At 35.1% G+C, this 17,952-nt stretch overlaps 3 protein-coding genes across 3 annotated transcripts; all 3 read right to left on the reverse strand.

Moving 5' to 3' along the window:
- Positions 1-813: 813 nt before the first annotated feature.
- On the reverse strand, positions 814-3,289 carry npy2r (neuropeptide Y receptor Y2). Its single transcript, XM_084395372.1, has 2 exons — positions 3,072-3,289; positions 814-2,352 (listed from the first exon to the last, which is right to left on the reverse strand). The coding sequence occupies exon 2, from the start codon at positions 2,327-2,329 to the stop codon at positions 1,184-1,186; it is 1,146 nt and encodes a 381-aa protein (XP_084251498.1). The 5' UTR covers positions 2,330-2,352; positions 3,072-3,289; the 3' UTR covers positions 814-1,183.
- A 4,086-nt stretch (positions 3,290-7,375) lies between these two features.
- Positions 7,376-9,347, reverse strand: LOC311286072 (lecithin retinol acyltransferase; the record flags this gene model as incomplete). Its single annotated transcript, XM_084402109.1, has 2 exons — positions 7,376-7,531; positions 8,841-9,347. 2 exons carry the CDS (start codon positions 9,345-9,347, stop codon positions 7,376-7,378), a joined length of 663 nt encoding a protein of 220 aa, XP_084258235.1.
- A 2,529-nt stretch (positions 9,348-11,876) lies between these two features.
- On the reverse strand, positions 11,877-13,524 carry lrata (lecithin retinol acyltransferase a). Its single transcript, XM_084402108.1, has 2 exons — positions 12,992-13,524; positions 11,877-12,691 (listed from the first exon to the last, which is right to left on the reverse strand). The coding sequence occupies exons 1-2, from the start codon at positions 13,508-13,510 to the stop codon at positions 12,539-12,541; spliced, it is 672 nt and encodes a 223-aa protein (XP_084258234.1). The 5' UTR covers positions 13,511-13,524; the 3' UTR covers positions 11,877-12,538.
- Positions 13,525-17,952: the final 4,428 nt, after the last annotated feature.

A 17,952-nucleotide genomic window follows, 5' to 3' on the forward strand; every position in this document is an offset into this window, starting at 1 on the left:
AGGATCAATACTTTGAGACCCTCTTATTCTATTTTTATGTTGTTGTGCAGTGAGTATTGATTGGTCTGTTCCTGTCAGTTGATTGATCTTTCAGGGGCCATTGGCTATCAGAATTAGGAATACTGATCTTAATGGAGTACAATCCATTTGTAAACCATATTTATTTATTGTTTTAGTGTCTGTCTGATGAATGGGCAAAAAAATATATATATATATTTTATAATACAAAAAAATATATATTTTATGATCTTATAATTCTAATTCCAATATAGGGTTGTCATTGCGCATGATCCTTATCCAATATGGAATCTCCATAAGAGACAAGTTGAGACAACATCCCACCAGAGAGACTTCCTGTTTAATGAACTTAAGACATCATTTTATGAGAATATTTGTATTTTAATGAGTATTCGGTTTTTAGAAGGGAACACTTCGCTCTTGGAATCAAAATGGTGTGGTATTGCATTGCTTGTGATCCTAGACATCTTATTGTGAACAATGTGCAGTATTAGAGACCATGTAACCTAATTACATGCGAGACATGGGGCGTCTGAAATAGAAAGCAGCTGGCTTGCTGCCTCGCTGCCCAATGAATTTGTTGATTCACATGCATTTTTGTATAAACCTTTTATACTTTTGTTAAACTTGTTTCAGACCAGCTTTCAAGGCACCAATATATTACATTCAAGTGAGTTGTACAGACAACCAAGCAAATACTTTGACTTAAGTGCTTATTTCTCTATATAAATTAAACCACATATATATATATAAAATGACTACTGCACTGTCAGAAATTATTTTTTATAGACGGGATAAAATGCAAACACTTGATTCCAACTTACCCTTATGTCTTCCTACTGCTGCCTTTTTAATGTTTTGAGAACCATTTTGCATAAAATCCCCTTTATTTTCACAGGAAACAAACAGGAAAAACTAAAATATACTTAACATGAAATCCCTGTCTCACTGACTTTTTATTTTCACAGATCAAATGCTAATTCCGAATATAACCAAATACATATTACATTTTAACAACAAAATACAACATTCCAAACAAAGTGTTTAGTCACAAATTCGCCACAATTGTCTCATATATTTGTAGTGTTCTTCTTTACAGTAGAATTTTTTTATATTTCTCCTTATGTTTACATTTTGTTTTGAAATCTCAAAAATCAAATGGCCATCACAGCAGAGTGTTTTCTTGTTTAAAGGCTACACTGGTTGCGTTTTGCTTATTGCGTGTACTTTTCTCATTTACTGCCTCACTGCTACAAACTCTTCTCATTCCGTTGTTTAACCTTCCACACTTGAAAACGGCCACAAAAGATCTTCTATAGTTTCTGTTCATCCAGCCATAGAGGATGGGATTGGCAAAGGTGGAGCACATGGCCACAATATGAAAAGCTGTATAGAGCAATTTGAAGTCTTTCATTTCCAATACACTGCTATCAATATCCACAGCCAGCTGGAAGGCGTGAAAGGGCAGCCAGCTAACGGTAAAGACCACCACTACAGCCACCAGCATTTTCGTTGTCTTCTGTCGCCGTTGATGACGGTCGCTATTGCCACCGCCGGGGCTGACGTGATTTCTTAGCTTGTTCCAGATTCGAGTGTAAGCAAAAGAAATGATAGACAGTGGCAGCCCGTACTGCAGGAAAAACATGGCGATGCTGTAGATTGTCCCATCTGCGCTACTTCCAGGCCACTTCTCTGCGCAACCCTGAATTGTCTGCTCAGGTGTTAGGTCGAAGGTCACATATTCACGGAAGATAGCTAGAGGGCTGGCAAGGATTGCGCTTGCCACCCATGTGATCGCAATCACGACTATGCACATGTCTTTGGACATCTTGGTTTCCATGTGGTAGACAATGCTGCGGTACCTGTCCAGCGCTATAACGTTGAGCGTGATGGTCGAAACGTGGACGGCTAAGCCTTGTGAGTATGGCAGCAAGTAGCACATCACCTGTCCGAATTTCCACTCTCCATAGAGAGTGTACATCAAAGTAAAAGGGAGACACAATGTGTTGACCAACAAGTCTGCCACAGCCAAGTTGACAATGAAATAGTTAGTAACCGTGTGTAAATTTCTAAACTTGTACACGACATATATGACCAAAGAGTTACCGGTCACGCCAAAGACGATGATGGTGCTGTAAGCCAAAATCAAGATCACTTGAACACCCACCAGTTTTGTACTGTCTTCCAGACCATCTAAGACACCCTCAACTTGGATAGTGGCTGGTGTACAACAGTTTGTGGATTGAATTAAGGAGTTCAGGGTTTCGTCTTCAGATGTGTTTGTTTCGGTTCTCATATCCATGTTTAGCATTTGTTCACTTTTGTCACTTTATTCTGAAAAAAAAAGAAAAATGAATGAGTTAAGTGGGGAAAAAAACTGGAAAAAAAAAAAACTCTTGTTTTCAAAAAAGATGCTGGATGCCCTGTTTTTTAAATATATTTTTTATATCATTCAGTGAATACAATTTTTAAGAAGGATAAATTATGGAGGTACAAGGAGTTTATGTTAGTTTAAGGTGATGTTGTTGCAGTGTAATTACACAAATGATTAGGCTACTTAGTAATAATTATTAATGTACTTACTAGTGTTTGGGTTTAGTTTAGGGTTAGTTACTTGTAATTATGCATAATTTACTGTTATTAATATAGTAAGTACATGTAACGTGTAACCATGTCACTTTAAAATAAAGTATTATAAAGTGGATCTCATTTAATTCATAAAAATGAAATACATTAATGCATTACGTTTTATTATTTAATTAATCTAAACATGTTAATTTAAATTTTATATAAATAAATAAATAAAAGGTTCAATGCATTCATCTGTTTGAATTTCTATTTATCATCTGTAAAAAGAAAATTGCATGTGTATGTGTGTGTATGTATAATGTTAAATGCACGTTTGCACCTATAGTGTTAATTTACTGTCACTACTCGGTCATTAATTTATATAGATTAAAAAAAGAATGCATAAACTTAAAAGTGTTACAGCTTGGAGTGATCCGAGCAAAATATGTTGAGCAAAAGTGCACTTAATTTAGAAAGTTTCTTACCTTTAATTTGTGAAGTTTCATCCCACATAAGCTCACGTAGGCTACATATATCTGCCAGAAGAAGAAAAAAACAGACCAAATCCATGCCAACATTAACTTGAACAACCCTACGCCAGACCTCAAGAAGTGTCAGTAACACGAGTCCGAATGAATTTGATGCATTGAAAGGGAAAGGACCGCTTCCCTGAGAGTCTGCTGGGAGTCTACTGGCTGCCTCTGCATGATCTACGTGCGCAAATCCACCAGTACTCGCGAGATTGTTGATTGACATCGGACTTCATAATGAGCCACAGTTTGCTTTAAAATTACAAATATAACAGATAAGAGGTTTGTGAATATTGAATTGCTAATTCATATATTTCTTATTAAAATGAATGAATCTAATGATCTTGACATTTAAATCTTTGAAAGTACATGAATTATCTGTTAAGCACCAGTCTATAAAATGTTTGCTAATCATCTTTACTAGTGTTAATTAAAGTTATTACGAAGTGTTTGTAAAAAAAAAAAATACTGACATGAAAAGAACTCAATTATCTATTTTCTTATTCCAATAACTGCAGTAATATAGAGCTAATTAACCTCATGGATAGTGTCATCATGATATGATATCCTTTTTTTTTTTTTTTTTACATTGTTTTCTCAGTTTTTTTCCATTGTCAGCTGAGCTTTGCAGATGGTATGGGTAGACTATACATACAAAGAGGGTTTCAAATGTCAGGAAATGTAATCAACAAAAGGACAAATGTCTGTCCTCCTGATCCACATCAGGTAGAAATGGACACATTATGTAAACAATAAAAATAAGAGAAATCCCGTTTTGTTGCCAGACCTATTCAATTTAAACGGAATAATGCCCATAGCAATATTTGGTTGTCTTTCTTTCTTTTCTTTTCTTTTCTTTTTTTTTTTTTTTTTTATTTTTTTTTTTAGCTGTAGGCCATAATATCTGATTATGTCTGTTGTCAGGTGTTGATAGCATCACCATGCCTGTCTTTTTAAAAATACATAGGCTATTACAAGGTTGGTATTTTAGAATTATTCCCTTATATTACACACTCTCATCTGATGGAGTACAGCTGTTTGGATGATGATGTATGCTTTATCTTGTGATCATGATAATTAGTAATGAATGTAATAAGGACCTGATACAGTACAAGTTTTAATCAGTGATAGTTGTAACCTGCCAGCCACTTTACATTTAGAAACAGAGGCATAAGAAACTCAGAATTTTAGTCCATTAGGTTTTGTTTCGAAGTGAGACAGCAATTATGATCTTTCGCAGGGCAGCTTTTATGAACCAGACTAATGCATGCAATAATTAAATAAAAAAAATTCACACAAACTGCCTGAGCATTAATATTCTCAACCATGCAGAACTGCACTTAGACTATAAATGTTAATCATTCTTGTCTCGCTTTCTCGTTAAATATCACAGCGTTGACCATCTGAGTGATTTAGCATTTTCCAATTCTCGTCCACCATCGCTTCATTTTCTAAATTTGAATTTGATAGTGTCATTGATTTTTTTTCCATAAGGTTTTTCTGAAGCCATTTACTCTTTTAAAGAGAAGTTAGATTAGTTGTGCTGTGCTTCGTAAAGAATATTGATTAAGGATAAAGTCAACATGAACTGCCATTTTCAACCCAGAGGAAGAGCAAATTACTTTTGGTTTAAGAATAATTTTGTTTCTTACAATTGTTCACAGTAAGACCAAGAACATACTTTCAATGGATAGTTCACCCTAATTCATAATTTACCCTCATGTCATGTTGTTCAAAACTCAGACTTTTGTTCATCTTTGGAGCAAAAATTAATATAATTTGGTAACACTTTATTTTGATGATCTCTTTTGAACATTCTGTTGACTATAAGTAACTTTGCAACTACATGTCAACTAACTCTCATTAGAGTATTAGTAGACTGTCTGCTTAATATCTGATAACTCTTTATTGTGATGGTCCTCCAACAGACACTCTACTGACTATAAGTAACTTTGCAACTACATGTCAACTTATTGTAACCCTAACCCTACCAGTCTACTAATACTCTACTAATACTCTAATGAGAGTTAGTAGACATGTAGGTGCAATGTTACTTCTAGACAACAGAATGTGTTAAAGGGACCATCAAAATAAAGTGAAACCTATAATTTTTGTGACAAACAAGCACACACAAAAATGAATGTCCTTTTACCATATTTGACATGCTCTATTTATTTGCATTGATCAATGTTTATATGTTAATAAAAGCCTAAATTAAATCTTTCATAAAGCAATCGTGTATCTTTAGAAGACTTTTACAGCTTGATTTATGGATTAGGCCTACTTTTACAAAGTCTTTGAGTACTATTTAAATCATAAAAATGTTGAGCCCTAAAAAAAGTATCTTTTCAGACATGTGACATTTCATTTTGGGTGGATCCATAATGAAACAAAAAATATAACTTTCTATGTTTGATTAATGAAATACCTTGAATAATTGTCCTTAAAAGCAGAGTTGGGGAAAATCTTAGTGATCTATTTTCTTTAATATTATTGGCACAACATTAATATCAAACCCCATAGCATTCAAATCCACATTATGTTATTAGTGATTGTATACGAACAACTGTCTAAAGAGCTTTCCTATCCCTGATTTTCTCATTCAGGAGCTCATAGGAAATCTGTCTTGTGATGTGTTTTCTTCTCATATTCTAGTAATTGCAGTTTGGTTGCTATGGCATCTATGTACAGTAATACAGCTAAACACCCCTAAATCTCAGTGCAATAGGTTTCTAATAGAACTGAGCTGGCAGCTTTAGTCTCTTATTAGCTGTATAATTAATTGGTATAGATTTTCATTCACTTCTAGAGACTGAGGTAAATGTCCAGCCAGGCAAATTGACATAAATAGCATCAGTGCAACAACACTACAGAGAACATAAAGACAAAAATAACCAGCTCCCTAAAGCGCTGCTTGTTCTGATGTTAATCCAGTGATCTATAGTGCTGTTAGCTGTTTTACTTCAGGGTAAAAATATACCACCATGAAATGTAAAGAAATATATCTGTCATATAAGTGGGACTGCAGTTATAACTTATTAGAGACATTGTTTTTATGATCGGAGCAGCTTTTTATCTGCGGTTTATTCCAATATGACAGATTCATGGCCTTATACTTTAGGATATTTGCAAGTTTTCTCTCCGTGATTATCTCAAAGGTAAAGAAAGAAACGTATGTATGCTCATAAATGCTCAACTTTACTTCATTATCAACTTAAAAAAAATGATTTGTTTCTTGCTAGTAATGCATCCCCTTAATTAAAATGTGAAATAGTACATGTCTGCTCAATTAATCTAAAAATAACTGAATGATGTCATTATAATAATTGCAAACAAACAAGCCTGAATAATACCTATTTAAGTGGAATTTTCTTAATTTCCCCCAGGCTCAGGGTAGGACATTAGCTAATGTAAACACTGTCTGCAGCATCTCTCCAATAACTGCCATTCATCATAATTATCCCCATTAGTATTCTTTCTGACTACATCATGGAACTCAGGACCATCCAAATATTACTTACTGTGTCTTTGTAACCCATAATTGCTGAATAGCATTAGTATGAAATAGCACTGCCTTAAATTTGGACGTAAATTATACAGAATTTGTTATATTGCTCATACAGACAATTGCATATGATTTGAAAAAGTGCATGTGATGAGAAGTAAATACTGGAAGCTTTTATAAATTGTTAATGCATTTATGTATAATTAACACTCACATATTTGAATATAAATCGACTACATGCATGGTTCTGGGATTTTTTGTTTGTTTCCTTCAGTAATACCCAGTGACAGATTTCCTCTCTTTTTCTTTTTCACTTTCACTTTTTCCAAGGTTTCAATTCTGCTGTGGGCAGTGGCAGATGTCTTGAGATCTTGGTGCACATTAAACATTGCAAATAGTGTTGTTTTCTCATGATAAGTTTTTATTTATTACAAAAATAGTGCTAAAATGGTTAAATGAAAATGATCATCATAATTATCATACACATTCATGATAAGCATCAGACAAAGGACCTATATCTTATGACATGTGATAACACATACAACAATTTAATCAAAGTTTTATGAATAATCCATCATCACCACCTCTTGCAACATTTAGGCTATAGTTTGCATACCAGACACATATTGTCCCAGATACCAAGAGATTTTGTAGCCTGTGTATTGAAGGGCAGTTGTTGACAGAGTAAATGCTTTGATGCTTTTGTGGCAATTTCTGGATCAACATTAAAGGGCAAATTCCACCCGGAGTGTCTTCAAGATGCCATCCAGATGGTAAAGGGAATGATGACAATGGGGAGGGTGGTGAGAGGTGTCATAGCGCCTAGATATAAAATGATGAAGACCCTGATTATAGCTGACAGGAAGATCATCTTCCTGCTGAAGAGTATTGTCCTTACAGTTTTGCAGAACTGAAAGAGAGGGGAGAGGACATGTTTAGAATGGAATCAGATGATTTGTTCTATATTAGAAACCTTTGCTGCAGGTTTTACAAACTGATTATTTTTTCTGTCACTGTGTAAGGTAATGAATTACAACTGTCCACTAGATGGCGCTGGTACTGTTGTTTGATGCTATTCAAAATGCAAAATAAAATGGCTTTTTCATTTTCACCTTTTCAGAATTTATTCAGATATAAAGGAGTATACTGGAATTTAGTTTTTTTTCTTATTTTAAAATCAATTGCAAATGTAAAAGCAAATGAAAAAAGCTCATTACATTTAATAGGAAAAGAACCATGCTCATTTTATATTATTTTATTGAATGATGTTGTGTAAAAAAAATAAAAATTTGGTTACACTTTACAAAAATATTCAATTTGTTAACATTGGTCAATGCATGAAGTATCATTAGCAATGAACAAAATGTATTTAATTTTTATTAAACTTAGGCCTATCGAATTTAGTCTATAAATAACATTTTTAAATTAAATCTAGTTATAGACTTTAATCTAATATTCATTTATACAACTTGAAATGTGAAAAAAAACATTTATAATAACATCAACCTGAACATTTCTAAATACTATTGTCATTGTTAGTCCATATTTTACCTAATGAAGTAACTAATTTTCATACATAGCATAGCAATCATAGTCTGAGCTGTTTGGCTCCAAATACAAGATTCATAACTGTTGTTATAGCTCAAACTTGGCTTTTGTGCTCTGACAGTTATCCTGTTTGTTGCATTCAGCAGCTTAGCACATGTGGTTAAGGTTACTACAAAATGCACAAGATGTGCACAAGTCTTTTCTCAGCTCTATTTATGGGGACTAAACCATGAGGATAAAAGTTCACTGACATATTCAAATTAGAGATAATCAGTCCTTGTGTAGGAGGAAATTGTGATATCCTGCTTGGAATTTGAAAACAAAAATGGACAAGTAAATAAATGCAGTGGGGCGCTTATAGTGAAAGAAATGTTTTTTGAGCACCAAATTAGCATATTAGAATGATTTCTGAAGTATCATGTGGCACTGAAGACTGAATTAATCACTGCTGAAAATTCAGCTTTACCTTCACAGGAATAAATTGCATGTAAAATATATTCAAATAGAAAACAGCTATTTTAAATGGTAATAATATTTCACAATATTACAGTATTTTTGAGCAAATAATTGCAGCCTTGGTGAGCATAAGAGACTTAAAAAATATTACCAACACCAAACTTTTGTATCTATATTCCACATATATCACTCTCCATATACAACTTTTTTTTTACCTGGAAGGTTTGGAAGCTAAATGCAACACCATAGCGGCAATACATGACATAGTGTTCACAGTTGTGCCACAGTAAGCTGTAGGAGAAAGATCCAATCAGCTTCTCCGCCCGCTGTGCCACTTCCTCTCCATTCAGTGGCTGTACACTGACCATACTATCTGTACTATTGACCTGAATCTGAGCACCATATGCAAAATCAGCCAAAGGGTCTACACGAACACTGGCTGCCTTGGCCAAAACTCCAAAAATCAGTCTTTTGTTGGTCACCATCTGCTCAACAATGGACTTTTCTTTAGTTAATACTGGTAGGATGTCTGGGATAAAATGAGCGACGCGACCTTCACCTAAGTAGATTCCAAAATGTTTAAAAAGAGTCCTTGACACCACCAAAAGGTCACCGCGCTTGTAAAGGGAGATGTCGTAAGTTTTCATCCCTCTGTCTTCTTCACACTCATCCTCCAGTGTTGATGTGATGAAGAACAAATGAAACAATCTGAGAGCGATCATGGTGGAAGGCAGTGGACAGTGATGCAGTTCACGTCACATCTACTCAATTTATTTAATCTGCTCTGGGAGGAGTGATGTGGTTCATTTAATTAAGCAGCTTTTGGGCATCGCATGTTAACTATGACAAGGTGATTTTACAAGTTTTATATAAGCCCCATTGTGTCTGAATAGATATTAATAGGCCTGCTGAATAAGTCCGTCGTAATTGCCAAGAGGTAAAAGTCCCGGGTCAATAGCGAGATTAATGCAGAGTGCTAGTTGTATAATGCTTACTTGATGAAATAGGTTGAACAGAACAATTTTAGAAGAATGTATGCACCCTGACCAAGAGGATGCTACCAAGAATTAAATTCAAATGTATCATGATAGTTTGTCATTTATGTACACATACGTCTGGTCAGGCATAGGCCTACCTGGATGATACACATTACTAATGAGAGTCTTTCACAGGAAGTGTTGCTTTGCACTTCTGTTATGTAAGACCTTGCAGTTGAGAACCTCAATATTAAAAGTACTGATATGCCAACGCTATACATGCTTATAGTATTTATGAGGTATATGAGGCATTATTATTATGAGGCATTATTATCTATTCAATGCTATCATTCACGCAACATATTTTGTTCATATAAGAGTGTTAGAGATTAGTAAGTGTATTCATTGGCAGTAGTGAAACTTTGATTGTACTCTGACTTTGAGGGGGCCTCAGCAAACTTCAAACATTTCTTTGCACATTTGTACTTGTAAAAAAATTGTAAGCACGGGTATACCTGCAAGGCATTTCTGCCTGACGCACATCCAACGGTGCCAATTGGGCTGGCTGCTGATTCGTCACATAGATATCATATAAAGGCTAGATGTCTTAAGGCGGAGTCACTTCCGGCATCACCGGCGGCCATCTTAGGACAGGGCTCTGTGAATTAAGGTGAGTGAGCAGCACGCACACAAATCCTCTTATCTCGCTGAAATCTGGACGGATTTACAAACGGTTTGGTTTCTTACAAACGTTATTAACGTGGCTATAATTATAATTCTGAATGCTTAAACATTTTGAACATAATCATTCATATGTATGCAGTATAATAGCTACATCTCTGACGTTTATAACAAACCAAACCGTTTGAAAATCGGTAGAAAATTGAGCAAGTTATGGTTATTTAAAAGTACATGCACCATGTTATGAGTGAGCGAGCACCCTGTCTTAAGATGGCCGCCGTGTGCGGATGTCGAGCTCCATTGGCCAGCAGCGCGGACGAGACATCTAGCCTTTATATGATATCTATGATTCGTCACCCGGGAGCCACTCATAGCTCCTTTAATCCCGCAACATTTCCGGGTGGTGGAGCAGCGGCAGGGACGTCTCCCGTATACTGCCCCCTGCAGCCAGCCCTAGGATCCTGCTCTCCCTCACACCTCATCCTTTCTCCAGAGCCAGTTAGATTAAATTTGCACAAAGTGTAAAAAGAGTTACTTATTTAGTGGCAGATACTGTTTGCACCTCTGTGTATATATTATAAAGAAGTAATAAGAGCAACATATTCACTGTTGTCTGTGTAGTTTTGGTTCTTTGTGTTTAGTTCCTGTTTCCTTGGTTTTTAGTATGTCCTTTTTAGTTTCCATTTGTACTGATTTAGTTCCACCAGGTTTGGTTCCTCATTTTCCCTTTTCCATACATAGCCCTTTGTCCCAATCTGAGTTTGTTGGTTCCATCCGGCCTGTTGGACTATCTTGGCTCTTAGGCTCCTCCTGGGTCCTCCGATCCCTCGACTCCACCACAGCTCTCCGACCCATCCGGTCCACTGTGGTTCTCTATCCTGCTGGCCCTGCTACCTTAATGGGACCTTACTTGTCCCCATCCCCAAAGCCCACCCTTACAAATACCCCAGCCTTCAGTAAAGGTGTCCTAGAAGGTGCAGGAAGGGAGCCACGGTTTTTAGCGTGGTAACAAATTGAGTTTCATGCATCAAATTGCATTGGGAATAGGGAGAAGAATGGGATCAGGAAAAGGCAGACTCAAACTGTGGTTGGTTGCATCAAAAGCTAAACTGAGCATTTTTACTCTTCCAGCTCATCTACTAGACTGTCTGCTTTGGGCAGATTAATGACAAGAAACCAATGTTGTTAGTGTAAAATCCTTTGTAAACAAGGTGAGCTATTTGCCGATATAAAATGCATATAAATCATCTTAAAAAAAAAAAAATATATATATATATATGTAATATATAAGGGGGCACTCACATGAGGGGGCCTCTTAATAGTGTCTTTAACAACACTGGGACAACAGTGTTGAGAACCACTGCTTTAGACCCAAACACTACTACTTTCTAAATAAAATTCTAAATTTTTTCAACTTTTTGTGAACATTGACATTTAATTCCTACCCACATCCATCCTAAAGTGACATAATTCAATAATTAAAATGTTTCTCCTTTTTTATTATGTATGATTTAATGTCAAGAAGAACTTTGCAATAAAAGTTAGAAAATATTTCCTTTAACAAAATGGAAAGGCTTTTTTTTTTTTTTTTTTACACAGAACATTGACCTGGCCTAAAAACACTCAGTGATGGTAAATCAGGTGCACAGCTCAGATTATAGAACCTTTGCAAATTCCACAGGTTCAACCACAGGTCAAACATTGAGAATGTTTGGAATTCAAACATTTTGGCTTTATTTTGATGAAAATATGGTAATAAATCAAATCAACTGTTTACAGCAAACCAGAAATAATTGTACTATTTACACATCTACTATTCATGTCTAAATGTTCTTCTTCTGGTTCTTGTTCAGGAACTTAAGGTATTAAATATATATTTTAAACTGTACAAATTCACAATCAAGCAAAAAAAATATATAATGATAAAAAACTATAATGCATGTCTTTAAAGGCACTTTTAGTGAGCAGTATACATGAAATCTGTAACTTTAAGCTACAACAATATTGGCACCAATTTTATATGATTTAAAATGAAAAATATGCAGCAAGCTAGTGCTAATGGCATGTTTTCATGAATTGCTTGAATGATAAAGCTTACAATTTAACATAGGCTAATGCAAACTATGCTCAAACATTGCTTGACTACATAATCAGATTTTACATACACATATTCCACTTCTGCACTGATGCATTGCATTGTTATGTTTTGTCCCCTTTAAGACTGGACTGTGTTGTTGATGTATTGAAATTGTCTCTCAGCCAGCCATCCACAAAATGAAGGGGATAAGGATTGTGGGTAATGTAGTTGAAGGTGCCATGCCAAAGCAAAGGATGTTCAACATTCCCATCCCAACGGTTAAGGCCACACTTCTCTGGTCTCGAATGATGGTTTTCAGACAGTTACAGAACTGCACAAGAAAATACATTAAAGATATCATTAATAGTCCAAATTCAATTTACTGATTATTTTTCAAAATTCCAGGTGTTTAGGCACTAAAAATAATCATAATCATTTTATTTAAATTGTATCATTTGTGATCCAATATTGACATTTTGATAACATGATATTAATTATATAATAGCCTACTTATTAATATTAATATTAATATTAATATTAATATAAATTATGCTATTTTAATTATTAAGTACAACAGACTAAGGTGTGTTCTAGGCTATATTTTCCACGTTTTGTATAAAAGATAACTCACCCTCTCTGTCTGCTGGCTCACAGGTGTACCGTACCTGCAATACGTCACGAAATGTTCACAATTATTCCATAACAAACTGTACGGAATGTCGCCGACCAGTTTCTCTGCTCTTCTCGCGACGTCCTCGCTCGCCAGTGCTTGACACTTCATTTTCATATCCATATCATTCACAAGAATCTGAGCTCCATACGCGAAATCTTCAACCGAATCGACGCGTATACTCGCGTTTCTGTAAATGCAGCCTAAAATGAGTCTTTTGTTGGTGACAACTGGCTTAATAAGCTGTTTTTCGTTAGTTAATATGGGCATGATGTCAGGCATCAGGTGCGCCACTCTGTTCTCGCCCAGATAGATGCCGTAATGAATGAAGAGAGTGCGCTGCACCTCCAATAGATCTCCTCTCCTGAGCATTGGACATCTCACTGCACACTCCTCCGTCCCCTGCCATACACTTTTAAAAAGATTAAAATTTGAGAAAAGAAAGAATTTCTCAAATAGAAATGTCAGCGAGTCTAGCATTTTAGTGTTTTTATGACAGTGAAGACCTCACAGTCGATTGAGAATTTATATATGGCATGTGCTTTTGGACTGAGGAGGTTCCCAACATTCTGATTGGCTGGAAGTTACATTCCCACAATAAACCGCTTTAATACTTTAACACTGGATTACTTCATGTTGTGTAGTTTTTTGGGAAATAAACAGTAAGATTGTTGGTAACACTTCATAATACCATTAATAAAATGAATTTAATTAGCTATCAAATAGTAGGAAATCTTGATTACTATATTAAAATATCGTCTTTTATAGGATTATATATATATAATTGATATATATATTAATAGAAATTGATTGACAATAAATTTACTTTTTATGTTTGTTTAAATTGCTTACAATCAGCATTGTAATTAATCTTATACACGAAATAATTAATTAAATAATAAAATATGCTTATTAATTCAACTGTGTGACTGTAAATTCACATGTAGGAAAAGCAAACACAAAACAACCAACTCCACAATGAGACTTTGTTATCTAAAATTAAATTAGACCCTTATATTTTGTGGCCATTATATAGTACATTTACACTTTTTCCATAAACGTTTAGGTCTGTGACCTCAATAGTTTCAGACATGTGAAAAGGCTTATCCAGAACCATATTTTTCCCCCCTCTGCTTGAACATGTTTCGAAGTTCACTTTGAGCTGATTTTGTCTGTGAAACGTGAGCCTTTTAATTAGAGGCAGGAGCTGATTATCCTATAACAATACCACTTGCTGTTCTCACATGCATTGGTCCAGTCTTTCAGCCTCCTAGCCTTTCTCCTAAGCACCCAAAAGATTTCTGCGACTGTGAAAGGAAGAAGTGACCGTAATTAGCAGTGGCCTGGAATAGAGATTCTTTGCCGTAATCAGGTCATCTGATAAACCTGAATATTATTCCCAGATTCTTCCAGATCCCCTTCCTTTTTAAATCTTTAGACCCATTTGTCCAATCTATGAAATCAGAATATCTTCCTCCACAACATTTGGCTCCAAGTGCTATTTAACATATCAGCAGCTAATCAGAAGAGACAGTGACATCCGATGACTGATCTCAAAGAAAAACACTACAAGATTATTATTTTTTGTCCACAATGATAAAAACTTTATTTTTTGTTCATACATTTTTCATGAATCTTATAAACATTAATCTCACATAATTATTTCTCCTTCTTCCTTTTAGCTTATAATACAAAAGCAAGCAATGCCATTGGTTCAGAATCAATACAACATTATTCAAATAAAATAGAGATCAGCAAATTTTAACATGAGAAGTCTGCCTACACAGTGGTTCTGTGTAAGATTGCTACCAGTTCATTAGACAAACTGGGAGAGGTAATGAAGGTACAGCTGTAATAAAGTAATCATAAGGTCTAAAAATGGTCTAACATATATGTCCAGATGGTAACACCAGAAGGAACCAATAAATCTTTCAAGGCACCTGTAATAGCTAATTACAGGCCAGTTTTGTTTTCCTTTGTTCAACTAAGATGTGAACTGATCTAAATGTCATTGCACCTAGAACAGTTTTAAAGGTGCTGTATGTCCAGTAGCACAGGCTTTTGGCTGTGAAAACTTTTTGTTAAGTGGGCATTTTTCATACACATATCTATTAAGTGCAATAGTTAAAACACCAATGCAAGAAAAATCACCAACAGTTTACTGATGCAACAAAATGGAGATCCTTTATTTAAAAAAATAAAATAAACACAAGTTTGTGATCACGTTCACTGTCTTCTGTTTCCTTATTTATACAAAATTATCTGTCCATACCCATCTTGTTTAGTATAAACCAGATAAATAGTAAATTCATTTTCATTATTGTGGCCTTCAAAGACATTTATTTTGTGTTAAATATTTGGCAGCTGTGCTCACCAGGCAGTCTGAGGTCTTCAGGGCAGATGTGAAACTGCGGTCATTGCAGAACTACACTTGAAGTGATGGCCGCTGAACTTACACTGCCCTTGCTAAGACCTCCCACTTACAAATTCACTGTGATCATATTTATGGGATTCCAGATAAGAGTACTCTTGTTGAGAAAACAAATGCACTATACTTAACTCTCACTACTGTTTTTGTGCATTTATTGATTTTCCTTTCAGTGCTGGTTCCTTCCAATCCTGTTTACATAATTCAGGGAGACGGATTAAAGTGGAAGAAAGAAGATAGAGGACTTCAGTAAATCAAATAGACAGGAGAGGTAAACCTGAGAAACTGCTTTGCATGAGCATAAACAATCCCATTGGGAAACATTAGAAGCAGTTTTCTATTCAAAAAATAAATAAATGAATGAATAAAATTAAAACTTAATTACGTTACTGCAGTTTTTAACACACATGTCACCTGAAGTCATGATGGTTCAGCAAACATCACAATAACAATGCATAACCTATTGTGATTTTGCAATTTTCATTCAAATCAACCATTGGAGAGATCCAGGGGGGAGTTAGGAAGAGTTTTTTCAGAATTAACTGGCTGTCATTTCAAGTCCAAGATGACAACGAATAAAAAAACTAAATTAAACTTAATTTAATTGATTTGCCAAATGTATTTGAATTGACAAAATTAAAAACGTTATTTTTTGCTCGTAAAGTAAAAAAAGCACTACAGGGTTAAATGTTAACCCTTAAATTCATGAATGTTCTGCAATCATTATTACATATTCGGGTCTTTAGTGACCCGGATCTATTTCCAAAATGGATGATATCTAACTGCTGCAATAGCCTAGTATAAAACTGCTGATATTTTCATAACAATTACAAAATAATAAAATAAAGCATTTTTTGTTACTTTTAAATCTTCAAAGGGTTCAATTTGAGCAGACTGCCCAAGTACATTCAGCATCTGACTCATTCACAATCTCAACCATGTTCTCAAAACTATCGTTTTCAACATCTTCAAAATAATTTTTTTTATCTCTGGCAGCTTCTTCACCAGATCCACCATTCTGGGAAGTGAGGATTTTCATGTTTGGGTCTTGATGGAGCATAGCTGAGCTACTTATGTTTAGTTCTACACCACATTGTATTAAAGGCACAATATGTAAGATTTGTGTAATAAAATATCCCAAAAAACACTTTGTAATATATGTGAAATATAGTGTGATATATTTAATGCAGTTGTGTACTTACATTATCCCAAAAGTTCCCAAGGATTTGTAAATGCAGAGAAATTCCAGTTTTAAATAATGGCTCGTCCCGTGTTACATCAATGACGTAATATCCGCACTATCCAAAGTTTCCGCTTGTAGAAACCATAGATGTATATATACACATAGGTGCCTCATTAGAGGCTGTTTCAATGGGCCGCGTTTTCGAGATGGAGAGAGCTTCGCTACAAACTTAGACTTGACAGAAACTCCGCTCTCGCATGTGTTTTAATAGACAGGTAAGCAAAAGTATATTATTTATTGTACACATACAGTTATACTACACTTTGTTTATACTTCAGTAATGCTTTTTTATCAAGTCTGGTGACCAAGTCTATGGCAGTGAAATTAAATACAGTATGTGTTTAAAATATTCAGCCATTACTTGCAAAGACTGTGGGTTCGTTCAAATGTACTTTTAGTACCATTGTTTTAAACACGTAAAACTGTTTGGTTAAACTGTTTGGTGGGTTAAAGGTTAAAAAACATTAACCCACCAAATCATTTGTCAAATAGTCACATATCAATAACAGGCTAATACAGCATTACATTTCACGTTCCTTATGACATAAAATGTGATGACGTAAAAAAGTGTGATCAAATGTACAGGTAATACAAATCGCTTATAATAAACAGAACGTTATTGTGTGTTGGTGTGGATGCAAATATACTTATCTTTAGTTATTATCTTAATATTTGGTGAACAGGCCTTTATAGCATTTTTCCATAGTCCTCACAATACAATATGCCATTTGTATACAAACCAATAAAAATTACAAGCCTGGCAGTTTTGCAGACTTCAGCCTGGTATGTAGGCGGAAACTTAGTTCAGGCATTATACTAAGTAACCTCAAAATGACCTAAGACTTTGTGTGCGTTTCAGTACAGTTTAGACGGCAATGACCTTCCATGATGGCTGCAATGGTGGTGACATTTCTTATCATTTGTTTGGGAGACTACAGAGTTGGCAGGCTGCTTCTTGGGACTTGTGAAATGGAAGCAGCTCTCCATCTGGTTTTGAGAGAGGTTCAGGCACAGTTCAGAGTTGTTTAAGTTCACAGACGCTCAAGTTGACTCTCAGGTCAGCCATGCCTTATATCTGTCGTCTACCACGTTCAAAATGGTTTCGCACCATAAAATCAGGTCACAGCCTGGTCACTTTATTGATGTTATTGGCAGAGTCAAAAAAAAAAACAGAATGAAGAAAGCCTGTTTTGAATCTTTGTAGCAATGTAAAGAATAAAGCTCTCTTTAGACCCACTGCCATGACCTGCA

Source organism: Rutilus rutilus (assembly GCF_951802725.1).
Source record: "Rutilus rutilus genome assembly, chromosome: 2".
NCBI lineage: Eukaryota > Metazoa > Chordata > Actinopteri > Cypriniformes > Leuciscidae > Rutilus > Rutilus rutilus.